The sequence below is a fragment of the Pelophylax lessonae genome, assembly GCF_965119305.1.
Source record: "Pelophylax lessonae genome assembly, chromosome: 11".
NCBI lineage: Eukaryota > Metazoa > Chordata > Amphibia > Anura > Ranidae > Pelophylax > Pelophylax lessonae.
In genome coordinates, this window is record NC_138778.1 from 77947502 (window position 1) to 77963148 (window position 15647).

Consider the following 15647-nt stretch of genomic DNA (forward strand, 5'->3'; position numbering starts at 1 on the left):
GTAATAGAGCTTTTGGGCCCATCCGCTGAGAAAGCACGGCTCCCGTCGCCACTTCAGAAGCATCTACTTCAAGAATGAAAGGGAGCGCTGGGTCCGGGTGTTGCAGCACCGGAGCAGAGGTAAACAAGGTTTTAAGTTTTTCAAAGGCTACTTGGGCTTCCTGATTCCAGAGGAAACGGGTGTGGAGACGTGTGAGTTGAGTAATTGGGGCGATGATAGTGGAGAAGTCCTTAATAAATCTCCAGTAGAAATTGGCAAAGCCTACGAATCTTTGGACTCCCTTTTGGTCTGTAGGTGCAGGCCAGTCTAGGATTGCTGTGACCTTCTGGGGATCCATAGAGATTCCCCCAACGGAGATTACGAGGCCCAAAAATTGAATAGATTGTTTTTCAAAATCGCATTTCTCGGCCTTGGCATACAAACCATGCCTGCGGAGGGTACTCAATACCTTCTTGACGTGGATTCGGTGGAGCTCGAGAGAGGGGGAGAAAATCAGGATATCATCCAGGTAGACGATCAGAAATAAGTCAAGGTACTCTCGGAATATATCATTGACCAGGTGTTGAAATGTTGCGGGGGCGTTGCATAACCCAAATGGCCTTACGAGGTATTCGAAGTGGCCAAAGCGTGTTCTGAAGGCCGTTTTCCACTCGTCCCGCTCTCTGATGCGGACTAGATTATAAGCCCCTCTTAAGTCCAGTTTTGTAAATACCCGGACCGCTCAAAACCTCTGGAACAACTCCGGAACGAAGGGAAGAGGGTACCTATTCTTGATGGTAATTTTGTTGAGCTCCCGGTAGTCGATGCAAGGTCTGAGGGAGTGGTCTTTTTTTTCAACAAAGAAGATGCCTGCGCCAGCAGGTGAGGAAGAGGGACGAATTAAACCTTTGGCTAGGTTCTCATCTATGTATTGTCTGAGAGCCTCCAATTCCACCTCGGACAAAGGGAAGATGCGCCGAAGGGAATTTCCGCTCCAGGGAGCAATTCAATAGGACAGTCATATGATCGGTTTGGAGGCAAGGTTTCGGCTTTCTTTTTGTCGAAGACGTCAAGGTAGTCATGGTAGACTGAAGGGACTACTAGACTGGTGTCTGTTGCTGGTTGTATGGTCAGGCAGGTATGGGGGTTGGTTAGCGTGGGGATACCGCAATCCTGGTGGCAGTCGCTGGATGAGAAGGTGACCTCCCCTTGGGACCAGTCCACTGATGGGTTGTGGGCTTGTAGCCACGGGATTCCAAGAATAGCTGGAAAAATTGAAGAACTGATCACATCAAAACAGAGAAGTTCCTGGTGCCCTGTGTCTGTGGTTGTGAGAATAGGGACTGTTTCTTGGGTAACAGGTCCTGAACTAGGTTGACTTCCATCAGCTAGGTGTATGTCTAGTCTTTGATCCTTGGTAGTCAGAGGAATGTGCAGGTCTTTAGCCAGGTTGATGTCCAGGAAGCAGCTGCAAGCTCCAGAGTCAATTATTGCCCGCAGTTTGACCTCCCTTCCAGCCACCTGCAGAGAGATGGGGAGAATAATGTGAGTAGATAGTGATCCGGACAGCTGAAGATATGTAGGGTACAGGTGCCTGGACTTACTTGGCCGAATCGGACAGTTGCGAAGGTAGTGTCCTGATGCTCCACAGTAGAGACAGAGATTGTTTTCCCGCCTGCGTCCTCTTTCTTCTGGGGTTAAAGTGGGTCAAAGCAGACCAATCTGCATTGGTTCTATATTGGAGGTATTTAGAGGAGCAGTGGCAGGAAGTGTTGGAGCCGGGACCTTGGGTAGTCCCCAGGTTGGCCGAAAGGTCTGAGAACGCTCAAACCGTCGCTCCCGCAGACGCCTATCTAGCTGGATGGAAGTTTGGATCAGAGTCTCTAGCGTGGCGGGAGCTTCAGACCTGGCCAGCTCATCCTTGATTGTTTCGGATAGGCCTAAATGGAATTGATACTTCAAAGCTGCATCATTCCATTCGGTATCAGCTGCCCATCTACGGAACTCCCCAATGTAATCCTCTACTGGTCGTCTTCCCTGGACCAGGGAGTGAAGGGCAGACTCTGCTGTGACAGTTTTCTGTGGGTCATCATATAAAGTAGCCATGGCTTCAAAAAACATGGAGACTGAGTTCAGCACCTCATCCTTTCCTTCTAGGAGGTTATGGGCCCAGGATTGTGGTTCATCAGATAGAAGGGAGATGATGAACCCCACTCGGACAGTTTCTGAAGCGAAGGTCCTAGGTTGCAGGGCAAAGTAAAGTTCGCAGGCATTCCTGAAAGCTCTGAACCTCCGCCGGTCCCCTGAAAAACGCTCAGGAGTGGGAACTCTGGGCTCTGGAGGAGGCAGTACCACAGCGGGTGGAGCAGCAACAGCTGATGTGGAGGACGCTGGTGTAGAGGCGGGGCTAGAGGCGGGGCTAGAGGCTTGGTTGGATTCGGTGGAAGTCATGGAACCTGTGAGGGCATGAAACCGCCCCTCAAGTTGGAAGTAACCTTCCTGCAGATTTTTGACTGCTTGTGTCAGAGCCGCCATCTGCTGACATAGGGTTTCAAGTGTGCCAAACTCCCCTGGAGATGAGACAGGAGGAGTTAGGCCCAAAGTCGCACAGGTCGCCTGCAGAGTTGCTTGCAGAAAAGGGTTCAGGGATACCGCTGTGGTGCTGCGGGGTTACTGCAGGCAGGGGGCACCTGTGAGATGAAGCAGGTACTTAGGATCGCTGAAACAGAGGGTGGTTGATTCAAGCCGAGGTTCGGATGCCAGGTGGGTAGCGGAGGAGACAAGGTCAAGTGGTAGTCAAGGTCTGGACAGGTAGCAGGCAGAGGAGATCCGTTAAACAAGCCAAGGTCAAAGTCAGGAAGCAAGCTGGAGATGGAGGTGTAACAAGCCTAGTCAGGAACCAGGAATCACAGGAAACAGGATGTTGTAGAAGCTGAAGATCAAACAGCATTTAGAGAAGGGCTGGCTTCCTTATAAAGGCCCAGGTAAGGGGCTGACAGAGTTGCTGGGTCCTAGAGCCCTTCTCCTATTCTGACGGATACTTGGTCCTAGAGCCCTCCTGCTATTGGTACCCTGACAGTATGTGTATATATATACATACATATGTGTGTGTGTATATATACCCCTACACAGAAGTACAGATGTTATGCCTGCCTCCAAAGATGGCCAAAAAATGCCCAAAAAAATGCCAGCTACAAAAACGCCCAGGTGTGTTTTTGCAGCAGGCATTTTTTTTGGGGGTCTTTGGAGGCAGGCAAAACATCTGAAATTCTGTATAGGGGTATATATACACACACACCTATATGTATTTATACACATACACACATATAGGTGTGAAAGGAGAGAAGCCATATGGGTGTTAATTGTTTCATTAGCGCAAGCATAGTGTTCTGCTACTTTCACACCTATATATGTGTATGTGTATATATACATACATGTGTGTGTATATATACCCCTACACAGAAGTTCTGATGTTATGCCTGCCTCCAAAGACCCCCAAAAAATGCCCAAAAAAACACCTGCTACTAAACCGGCAAGGTGTGAAACTAGCGGAGCCACTATCCTGTTCTATTGCAATTCTAATACAAACAAACTTTTTTTTTCTGGTTCTGGACATGCTACAGAGCTGAAACTTCACAGGTACACATTTTAGACCCCCCAGACACTAAATCCAAAGAAATCTCTTTTTTTTCCAATAATTGGCTCTCTATCAAAAATTACAATTTTTAAGAACTTTTTTTGTATGATTAATAGTCCCTGGGGCATGACCCAGAACCCTAGGCACTTTTTAGGGGCATTTATTGGGTTTTAGGGCTTCAAAATGGTGTTTTTTGATTACCGAAGTTCGGGTCCCATTGATTTCAATGGGGGTTCTAAAATCCAGGCCGAACTTTCGGGAACTTCGGGTGTTCTGGTCGAACCGAACTTTTGAAAAGTTCGATCATCCCTATTCAACAGTCAAATTGTTACTGAAACCCATGAGTTTTGGGGTTTCCACTACAACCTCCAATGTGTTGAATGAGAGGTAAGTTGGTTGCACCCAACAAGGGAATAATTGGTGGCTCAGGAGACAGACTGGAGTAGGGTTTTTTATTCTCTAAATATACAGTGGTGAGGTGTTTTTAAGCTATCAAGGAAAGGAAAGTGTTATGTACCTAAAAAGGACAATTGTGCATTCTTAACTAATTAGTAGCAACCTCTTTAGGACACACACTAACCAGCATTGTTGTGTTGGGAATATACTGTACACCTCTGTGGGTGAGATGCTTTGTAAAGGGGTCTATAATCTGTAGCCTGACACACATTATGCTCTTTTTCAGTGATGTTCTTCGTGGGCACCATGTTGCTGATGATTATGGGGATCATGGAAGTTATCTTTATAATGTACATTGGTGGTAAAGTCCAGAAAACAGAAGTGACTCCTAAGAGGAAATGTCCCTTCTTTGAGGGTAACAATTACTACCTGTTCTGTATGTAAAACTTAAAGGAAACCTGTGGTTAGTTTTAAAAAGTAAATCGACACAGTCATTGTACAACAGGCACCCTAATGTGCCAGTTTCTACATTTTCCGCACCATTCAAGTTCCCAACACACTGTAGTGGCACCCAGGACATAGAAGACATCCCATGTCCACCCCTACCTTCCACAATACAGCTGTTCCAGGGTGACCTATCCCCCATACTCACACTTCATGTGTGCACAAAGATAGGGTGCACCTGTGTATTTTTGGAATGAAGAGAAGGGGTTCTATTACATATTAGAAAAGTGGGCAGCACTAGGAATCTAGGAGCAGTCTGATGTCTATGATGATGCTATATCTCAGTGTTTTAGGTTTTATTTATTTTTTAACTGACTAAAATGTAGCCTTCAACTGTTGAAATGTGCCAAATATCACAGTAATATATAAAGAACGTATAAGACCAGAAAATAATGTAAATGATTGGAAACACTTTTAGGACACTTGGAATAAAAATACTTAATTTTACAATACAAAAAATAGGACCATCTTGTCAACAATTAAAATAAACATATCACAGCCCGGAATGATCAGATGATCCAGAGGGGAGACTGGAGCCAAGCTCAACTTCAAGTTGAATTTTGCTAATTAGTTTACCTGCTTGTTTATCTGGATCCACTCATTATTTTGATGCGTTTTTGCAGCAGCCTACAAATGTTTTCATCAGCTGCTCAGTTAAAATTTAACAATTTGCAACAGGTTTAAACCTATAAAAACACAAAAAAAGAGAAATATGGGGCTTTCTAGACCGATTGGGAGGAGGACAATCAAGAATATCAACCAATTATATAAAAAAATATTTTATTTGACACATATTAAAAACATATATGACAATGGCATGAATCCCATACACAAAAACAAAGAGAAATTAAAAACCACAAGTGCAGAAATACTTTCCCATATAGGGATGTCGAAACCCATTAAAGATGTTATAGGGTCTCTGGTGGAATACGGTCTAGGGGTCCCAGCAAGCCGACGCATTTCGCATGGGGCTTCCTCAGGGCCAGAGAGACCAGAAAAGGCCGGTATTTTCCACTGTATATAGGACCGTGATAGATAGACAGTACAGACGGACCAATAAATTAGCAGATGCAACGGTAATGACCGTAGGTTTTATCGATAGAGAAGTCTCCAGAGTGAGGATGTACCTCTACATACTTATGCTCATATAGGGAATTCCTCCCATTTGTGCTGTCAGGGATTATGTGGTTACTCAATCTGCAATATGTGCAGCATACAATCACAATATAATTTGAGTTTTGCAAATCCCACTAACAGAGTCTTAGACATAGCCAAGTACTCCAGCCCAATAACATCCAAAGTTGGTCTGAGGCAGGTAAATTCATAGCATATTGTAATGGACAACAGCTCCTGTACTCTATGATAGAGTGAGGCTGATGTGTGGGGTCCGGTAGGTAAACCTATCCTATACATTCTGAAATATGTTTCTGCCCCTCTTGTCCATTCATAGAAGCTGTACTATCAGTTCCCATAATGAAAAGTGCTCTGTGAATGAAGGGTGGGTAGAAGAATTAAAGGTCCACATCCTCCATTAATACAGTGCTTTTCTGCGAATAGGCACATGGATGGAAAGGGTAGGAATAGTTGGCACTTGAGTCCCTAAAAGACCCCCAGTCTGGAACAGTAGGCTGATCCTACAGGTTCAGGTGTGTGATACACACTGCATCAATAGGATTAAACAACCCCCATGATTTCCAAGTCAATTGTAGAAGATGGTGGTGACCCACAAACATCCTCACCAGATACAGACTATTGGGACCCTGATATGATAGCAGGGACTGAAGGACTAGTTTGATTTTTGGGCTTATGAGGGTCAGGGACGGGCTCTGCTGGAGATGGCACCACAGGGCCTCGAATCCCTGCTGGCAGAATGCTCCAGTAACTAGACACAAACAGCTAGGAAGTCCAGAGTGAACATGGATGCTCCTGTGGACATAAAGACCTTGGCCCCACCCGATGGAGCTAAACAGACTCAAGTTCCACAAAATAGGAGTGAAAAGAACCAACAGCCGCAGCTCTTAAAACCTCACTCACTCAGCGCTATGGTGCTGGTTGTGTTGCCACAACAAAACTAAAAATAAATACAATATATGCAATATACACAGCAGCTGCTATAAAACTAATAATTCAAAAGGTGTGTGTGCTATAAAACTAATAATTCAAAAGGTGTGTGTATAATATCCTGTTAGGAGAGCCCAACTACAGAAATACATGCAAACACTAACAGCGCTAATAAGGAGACACAGAGTAAAGTCCCAGTGCAATAGTTCAAAAGCCAAGGATTCTCCAGAGTGTCAAACATATATACAGGATGAGACAGTCCAGATAAATAATCCGGTTGAATCAATCTTTCATGCTTGATATGTAGACACTTGCATATGCATGCACCATCACCTCACCGCTGTGGCCCCCTTGGTATTGCCCACGTACCTATAGGAGATATATAATGCGCCAGATATATAATCCAACTAGCTCCAGCAGACCACAGATCCCTTTTGCTCCGGATGGATCCTTCTGAAATCACGGTGCCAGTAAGAGGTGTGGGGTTGATTAGCTCGGTGGTAGGCGTGGATGACCCCTTTGGGGGGGCTCGTTACACAGGAAAATAGCCGAGAAGTGGTTGCAAACAACAGTTTGGTTTATTCTTGTAGTTTACTTCACACAAGTGCAAGCCTCAAAACAGCAAAATAAAAATAAAACACAAAATAAATCCTTGCCACTGTGGGCGGCTACCTTCACACACTGGAACCTATCTAATGAAGTCTGTCCCCAACCTACTGTTGGGCAGACTTGGCTGATCATACAGCAGACTCTCAATAGTCCATGTTTTATCTCTTCACACAGCACATGTTCATTTAACCTGTCCCTTTGTTTGTCTCTTCACATAGCAAACAGTTCATTTATTTCTTCCACATAGAAATAGTCCAAGACCTCACCTTGAGTAGTCTTCAGTCTTAATTAATTTCCCCTTCACACAGGAAATGTCCATTGGTTTCTTTTCACATAGACACGATCCAAGACCTCACCTTGAGTAGTCTTCACACTCGTTACCCTCCTCAGCTTCACATCGCTTCAGGAGGTCTTCCCCATGCTCACACAGCTTTCAGGGGGCACACATCTGACTGTCCTCCTCTCCCAGCCCACACAGCGACAGGAGGCAGCAATCCTTAGACTTCCTTTGGACAAATTATAGAGGCCTTCATTTCCTCATTCTGAACAGCTGAATGGTTTCCAACTTCCTGCTGGCTATCTCTGCAGCCGACACCCTATAGTAATTGGTGAACTTTCCAAACCAGGTGGAAATGTATCTCCTGTCTGTGACTACATTCACAGATTTACCTGACTTCCTGTCACATACCCCCCCTCTTGTTTCAACCCTAGGGTTGGGACACAGATTTCCAGACACGCATGTGTCAGGCACTTCCCTTGACTCTCACTGATAAGCCTCCTAGTATCCTCCAGCTTCCGGATGAAACTGTTTCTGTCATCTTCATTGACAGATTTCTCATAAATGTCACACAGTTTGTCTCTCATCTCATATACATCTTCTTCAATTGCATTTTTGCCATTTCGCTCCTTCTCAGGTTTGTCCTGCATAACCGCCTGTCCTATCCACCAAGGAGGACCGTGATCCATAGGCAACTCAATTGTGCTAGTCTTATTGTCTTCAACATTCTTGAGACGCCTCTCTCTGCAATCAACAAATGATTTCCACAACACTTTGAGAACCTCTGCTTCACTTGGCTTTGTTCCAAGAAATGCCTTCTTGAGCTTGGCTTGCTCTAAGATGATGTGCAGAGGACCTTCCCTTTGCGACAACAGGCGGTCACACATTTCTTCAAAGTGACCCCTGTTCCTTTTTCCAGAGACATCATCAACTTTCCTTCCACCAACACATGGGTCAAAGGCAACAACACAGTCTATTACAGGTTTCTTCAATGCACTTTCTGCTGAACTATTTGACCGCTCAAGGTCACCTAGTTCCTTTTCTCTATCTGAAATCCACATGGAATGCATCTCAAGATCACGATCAAACTTCTGCCACCTGTCTTTCATCAGTTCCATTTTGGAAATATTCCCTGAAAGGCACTTGAAATTCATTTGCTTCACGTTTTCACCAACAGCCTTAGTTTTCTCCACTAGGAGGTGTTTTCTTTTTTCTCCCAGATTTATATCACTTGCTTTAGTTTTCTCCGCTTTAGTTTTCTCCACTAGGTTTTCAGCCTGAACTGAGAAATCATCACATTTCTTACACATCTCCTTTGTTTGCTTAAGTTCTAATGATACATTTTCCAATGCTTGAAGTTTTTGAAGGAACGGTTTATTCCAAAGGGGTGATTCAAGCCACATGTCATCACTCGGGGGGCTACACTAACCCAGCTTGTAAGGCCGAACTAAATAATACACCTCAGGAAGTGCCGCCATGGCTAACAGAGGATAGACTTAGAGCTAAACTAGAGAAACTTAACATAAATAAATCCCCGGGACCGGATGGCTTGCACCCAAGGGTTCTTAATGAGCTCAGCCAGGTGATTGCCAGACCATTATTCTTGATCTTTAAGGATAGTTTACAGACAGGTATGGTGTCAGCTGATTGGAAAAAAGCCAACGTGGTACCAATATTTAAAAAGGGGCCGAGATATATCCCGGGTAACTATAGGCCGGTCAGCCTAACATCAGTAGTCTGCAAAATTTTGGAGGGGATGATAAGGGACCACATACAAGACTTTAGTAATGAAAACGGTATTATAAGTAGTAATCAGCATGGATTCATGAAAAATCGTTCATGCCAAACCAATCTATTAACCTTCTACGATGAAGTGAGCTGCCACTTAGATAAAGGTAAGCCTGTGGATGTGGTGTATCTGGACTTTGCAAAGGCCTTTGACACCGTTCCCCACAAACGCTTACTGTACAAACTAAGGAAGGTAGGTATGGATCATAAGGTGAGTACCTGGATAGAGAACTGGCTCCAGGGGAGAGTCCAGAGGGTGGTGATTAATGGGGAGTACTCTGATTGGGCGGGTGTGGAAAGTGGGGTCCCCCAGGGTTCTGTCCTGGGACCAATCCTGTTTAATTTATTCATAAATGATCTAGAGGAGGGGATATCTAGTACAATCTCAGTATTTGCAGATGATACTAAATTAGGCATGCCAATATCTTCTATGCAGGATGTGGAAATCTTGCAAGCAGACCTGAACAAAATAACGGGGTGGGCAACTACATGGCAGATGAGATTTAATGTAGAAAAATGTAAAGTAATGCACTTGGGGGCCAGTAACCAGAAAGCAAGCTACTCACTTGGGGGGGAACCTCTGGGTGAGTCTAGGATGGAAAGGGACCTGGGGGTACTGGTAGACAACAGGCTTGGAAGTGGCATGCAATGCCAAGCCGCTGCAAGCAAAGCCAACAGAATACTGGGTTGTATAAAAAAGGGGATTCACTCCAGAAATAAAGAGATTATTCTTCCACTCTACAAAACTCTGGTCCGGCCACATCTGGAGTATGCTGTCCAGTTCTGGGCACCGGTCCTCAGGAAGGATGTGCTGGAACTGGAGAGAGTCCAGAGAAGGGCAACAAAAATAATTAGGGGAATGGAGGACATCAGCTATGAGGAAAGACTACAAGCACTGAACTTATTCTCTCTGGAGAAGAGACGATTGAGGGGGGATATGATATCAATGTACAAATACTGTACTGGCGACCCTAGCATAAGGAACAAACTATTCAGAGTAAGGGAATACAATAAGACACGTGGCCACTCACTAAAACTTGAGGAAAGGCGGTTTAACCTTAAAGTGCGTAAGGGGTTCTTCACTGTAAGAGCGGTAAGGATGTGGAATTCTCTTCCGCAAGCAGTCGTATCAGCGGGGAGCCTTGATAGTTTCAAAAAACTATTGGATGGACACCTTAAAGACCACAACATACAGGGGTATACAATGTACGGTTAAAAGCAAACATACACACACATCATAGGTTGAACTGGATGGACTTGTGTCTTTTTTCAGCCTCACTAACTATGTAACTATGTAACTATGTAACATTTCTGAGGCTCACTCAGGACAGACCCCAAAACACTGATCCTTTTAAAAACTGCATCAGGCACACTATCCCCTCTTTGGGACAGATCCTCTGTTGCCTGTAATTCCTCTTCCAGTTCCTGCAACAGAATCTTCATCTCTTCTACTTGCTGTGCTAAGGCTCGCTTAGACTTTTCTAGCTCCTGAACGCTTTTCACAACATCATCTTTGGAGCTGACCAAATCTTCCATCTCTGTACACAGCTGTTTGTTAACTCTTTCTAGTTCCGCCTTACACTCTAGAGCTTCCTCCAAAGAGCGAGCCAAGAACAGGGCTTTTCTCTCGTTATCACGCCCCTCCGCTTCTGCACAGTCGCGTTCTTCTGCATATTTTGCAGACACAGTCTTCTCCTCACCAAACATCTGATCAAACTTCTTTTTCACATTTTCAACACACTCTAATGAACCAACGCTTTCTTCCATGCGTTTTTTCATATCCGCTATCTGAGCTTGCAATGTTGCCACTTGCTCTGATAGGTTTTTCTTTGCTTCCTCCTCCTCTTTTAATTGTTCCAGGACGCCATTTTTCTCAACTTCCATTTGTTTTAGTTTTGTGCTAAAACTCAGCCTTTGACACCTCTCTTCCTGTAAGAGTTCCTGCGTGTCTTGCAGCTGCGATTCCAAGATAGACAAATCTTCCGCAATTTCTCTAGATTTGCTGTCTGCTTGAGAAAGCTGATTTGTGACATTGTTCAACTCAACCTGCAGTCGGTTTGCCTTCTCTGACAGCTTAGCACACAATTGGTCACCTTCTGACACCTTGACTTGCGATTCCTGCAGCTGTGCCTCTACTTTTTTTTCTCTTGTGTTCAGAATCTCCTTTTCCCTGCATAAGAGCCTTCACCTCATTGGCTAGCTTCTGGGAATGAGACTGTAATTCTGCCACACAGGCTTCTTTCTCCTTTAACTGCTGCTGGACATGTTGGACTTCATCTTTCCAACTTTCACAGTCCGTACGCAATTCATCTACCACACTTCTCAAAGTGGTGAGCCTACACACAGTACTCAGTAATTTAGCCTCTCTTTCACTTTTCTCCTTGTCGCTGAGAGACAATGTCGTTTTCAGAGCGACATTCTGTTCCTGCGCCTCCTGCAGGTCTATTTTGGTAGCTTCCAAAGACTGAAGACTTTTTGCCAGTTGATTACGCAACTCCAACATTTCACCCATACTTTGCTCCTGCAAAGTCTTAACTTCAATTTCCTTCTCCATGAGGATGGTATCTTTCTCCATTATAGTCTCTCTGCGTTTGTGCAACTCGGAAAAAAAGAAGAGCAGTGGATTCTTCCCACTGGAACACCTGAGCCTGCACGTTTCTATGCTCCATCCTAAGCAACTCCAGGGCTCGTTCCTTTTCTTCCATTTTCCGTTTCAAGGCATCCATCTCAGCCCTGCACACATACTCGGTTTCCTCCAAACCGATGACCTCCATTGGCTGCTGGCGTCTCTGTTTCCAGCCTGCCATGCTCTCTTGGTGAGCCTTTTGTTGAGCTGCAAAGCTCCTCTGAAAATCCACATTTTCCCCAGTGTTGCTAGGGACAACAACCTTTCTCTTTAGCAGATTCTGTTCAGGCATGGATGGGGCTCGCTCAGACGGTAACATCCCCTCCATCCATAGAATCCGGTATCTCATTTCAGCTATCTTTGCATCTTTCAGGCGTTTTGACCACCCCATCTTCAATAACTCCACAATACATTTCTCACAGTCCAGCAAAAAAGTTTGAGACCACTGTCTCTTTAAAACTTAGTAGTTTTTCTCTCTCTTGCAGGATCTCCTTTCCTGTACACACAGTTTGTGCAGTCTCATGCACCAGACAAAACAAAGTCCATCATAAATTTTGAGACCACTGTCTCTTTAAAACACGTTTTTTTCTCTTTCAGGATCTTCTCTCCTGCACACATAGATTGTGCAATCTCATGCACCAGACAAAGTTCATAGAACATATGCACTTCTTTGCAGGGATCTCTGCTTCTGCCCAATGCATACCTCCACCATATGTGGGGTTGATTAGCTCGGTGGTAGTCGTGGATGACCCCTTTGGGGGGGTTCGTTACACAGGGAGATAGCCGAGAAGTGGTTGAAAACAACAGTTTGGTTTATTCTTGCAGTTTACTTCACACAAGTGCAAGCCTCAAAACAGCAAAATAAAAATAAAACACAAAATAAATCCTTGCCACTGTGGGCGGCTACCTTCACACACTGGAACCTATCTAATGAAGTCTGTCCCCAACCTACTGTTGGGCAGACTTGGCTGATCATACAGCAGACTCTCAATAGTCCATGTTTTATCTCTTCACACAGCACATGTTCATTTAACCTGTCCCTTTGTTTGTCTCTTCACATAGCAAACAGTTCATTTATTTCTTCCACATAGAAATAGTCCAAGACCTCACCTTGAGTAGTCTTCAGTCTTAATTAATTTCCCCTTCAGACAGGAAATGTCCATTGGTTTCTTTTCACATAGACACGATCCAAGACCTCACCTTGAGTAGTCTTCACACTTGTTACCCTCCTCAGCTTCACATCGCTTCAGGAGGTCTTCCCCATGCTCACACAGCTTTCAGGGGGCACACATCTGACTGTCCTCCTCTCCCAGCCCACACGGCGACAGGAGGCAGCAATCCTTAGACTTCCTTTGGACAAATTATAGAGGCCTTCATTTCCTCATTCTGAACAGCTGAATGGTTTTCAACTTCCTGCTGGCTATCTCTGCAGCTGACACCCTATAGTAGTTGGTGAACTTTCCAAACCAGGTGGAAATGTATCTCCTGTCTGTGACTACATTCACAGATTTACCTGACTTCCTGTCACAGAGGATAGATGTTTTACAGAGAGAATGCGGATAGCAGCAAATGGTCTAGACCGGGCACAGGTCCTTCTATAGAATGCTAGGGGTTTTTCCAAAAATATATATGGAAATTCACTCTGATTATTACTAGAGAATAAAATCTGTGCCCCTCAGTTTCTATGACCAAATATGTCAATTCACTCTGTCACTAGAGATGTAGAAACTGTGCCCCTCCTATGTGCAAATGGACCTTATACTTGCACTGGTCAGACAATAGCTCCCTCCTGTGGTGGCCAGAACGGGAGACACCTCCTGAATAGAGTTGAGCGAAGACCTGGATGTTCAGGTTCGGCGGGTTCGACCGAACTTGAAAAAAAATCCGGGTTCGTGACCCGGACTTGACCCGAACTTTGTCCCGATCCCGAACCCCATTGAAGTCAATGGAGACCCGAACTTTTGAGCACTAAAATGCCTCTAAAACAAACATGGAAAGGGCTAGAGGGCTGCAAATGCCAGCAAAATCATCTTAAGAGCATGGCAAGTGCTCTGCAAACAAATGTGGATAGGGAAATTACTTAAAAGAACATAAAAAACATAAAAATAAAAAATAAACATCTTGAATGATGTAGGAGGAGGACGAGGCCCATATGGAGTAGGAGGTTGAGGTGGCGGAGGATATGGTGGTGTAGGTGGAAGCGGCGGTGGTGGAGGAGGAGGAGGAGGACGAGGCCCATATGGAGTAGGAGGTTGAGGTGGCGGTGGATGTGGCGGTGTAGGTGGAAGCGGCGGTGGAGGAGGACGAGGTAGCCAACACTGGTTTTTGTTTTTAATGTTATTTCTTTTTAAATTAGGGTACACCCCAAAAGAGTTAGAAAGATCAAATACAACAATGGCTGGGTAAGGCCGGTATACATGTCTATTCTGCACAAGGTACAGACAAGTCCTGTGGGATCCATGCCTGATTCATTTTAATGAACGTGAGCTTGTCCACATTGGCTCTGGACAGGCGGTTGCGCTTGTCTGTAATAACGCCCCCAGCCATGCTAAATACAGATAATACACTGGCTGCAGGGCAGGCCAGCACCTCCAAGGCGTAAAGGGCAAGCTCAGGCCATGTGCCCAATTTGGAGACCTAGAAGTTGAAGGGGACAGACCCGTCATTCAGTACGTCTAGGCGTGTGCACACATACTCCTCCACCATGTTAGTGCTGGGTGGTGGTGCTGCTGGTGGAGCTCCTGTTGCAAGGAGAGGACGTGGTCAATCCGTGGCAGCTACACGCACAAATGAAACACCTTTCTCAGCTGCGAGTAGGCGACAGAACCTTACAGCAGTATTTGGCAGGGCCTAATGCGCCTCTACAAATGTTGAAGCCAGAACAGGTACAGGCGATAGTAGATTGGGTTGCTGACAGTGCCTCCAGTTCCTTCACATTGTCTTCTGCTGAAAAGTTTAGAGTTGGCACCTGCAGCCAATGTCCATCAATCTTTCACCTCACCCCCTTGCAAATCAGCCAAGCAGTCTGAACCCCAAGTCATACAGAAGTCTCTTCTTTTTGATTACTCTGTTAGCATGGTTTCCCAGGGCCATCCACCTAGCCCTGCCCCAGAAGTAGAAGAGATTGAGTGCACTGATGCCCAACCACTTATGTCTCAAGATGAGTACATGGGAGGACCATTGCAGCACGTCTCGGATGATGACGAAACACAGGTGCCAACTGCGGCGAATTCAGAATTGTGGAGACCGACAAGGGTTGCAGGGGTGAAGACTGCGTGGAAGATGTGGAGTACGATGAGGTCCTCGACCCCACATGGAATGAACGTCATGCAGATGACCTGAGTAGTTTGGAGGAAGAGGCGGTGGTCGCACAGAGCCACCAGCACAGCAGGAGAGGGAGCAAGTTGCAAAAGTGGAGCGGCCATGCCCTAGACACTACGCCTGCTACTGCCCAACGCAGCAAGGGACCGAGCACACCAAAGCCAGCTCACAGGAGTTCCCTAGCGTGGCAGTTCTTCAGACAATGTGCTGATGACAGGACATGAGTGGTTGACATGCTGTGCAATCAGAGCCTGAAGCGAGGCATAAACCTTCTCAACCTGAGCACAACCTGCTTGACCAGGCATCTAAGTGCAAAGCATGAGCTGCAGTGGAGTAGACACCTCAAAAACCAAGAAAGGTCTCTGGCTCCTCCTGCTTCCTCCTCTGCTGCAGTCTCGGCCTCTTCATCCACCTCTGTAGTGACAGTGGCACCTGCTACCCCGCAAACA

At 45.5% G+C, this 15647-nt stretch overlaps 1 protein-coding gene across 1 annotated transcript in view; it reads left to right on the plus strand.

Moving 5' to 3' along the window:
* The window catches only part of LOC309567538 (5-hydroxytryptamine receptor 3A-like), a 425909-nt gene that overhangs the window by 291697 nt on the left and 118565 nt on the right, over positions 1–15647 (plus strand). The window contains exon 8 of the mRNA XM_082272922.1: positions 4299–4427. Within this exon, the coding sequence (XP_082129048.1) occupies positions 4299–4427 (129 nt within the window). The remainder of the gene's footprint in view (positions 1–4298; positions 4428–15647) is intronic.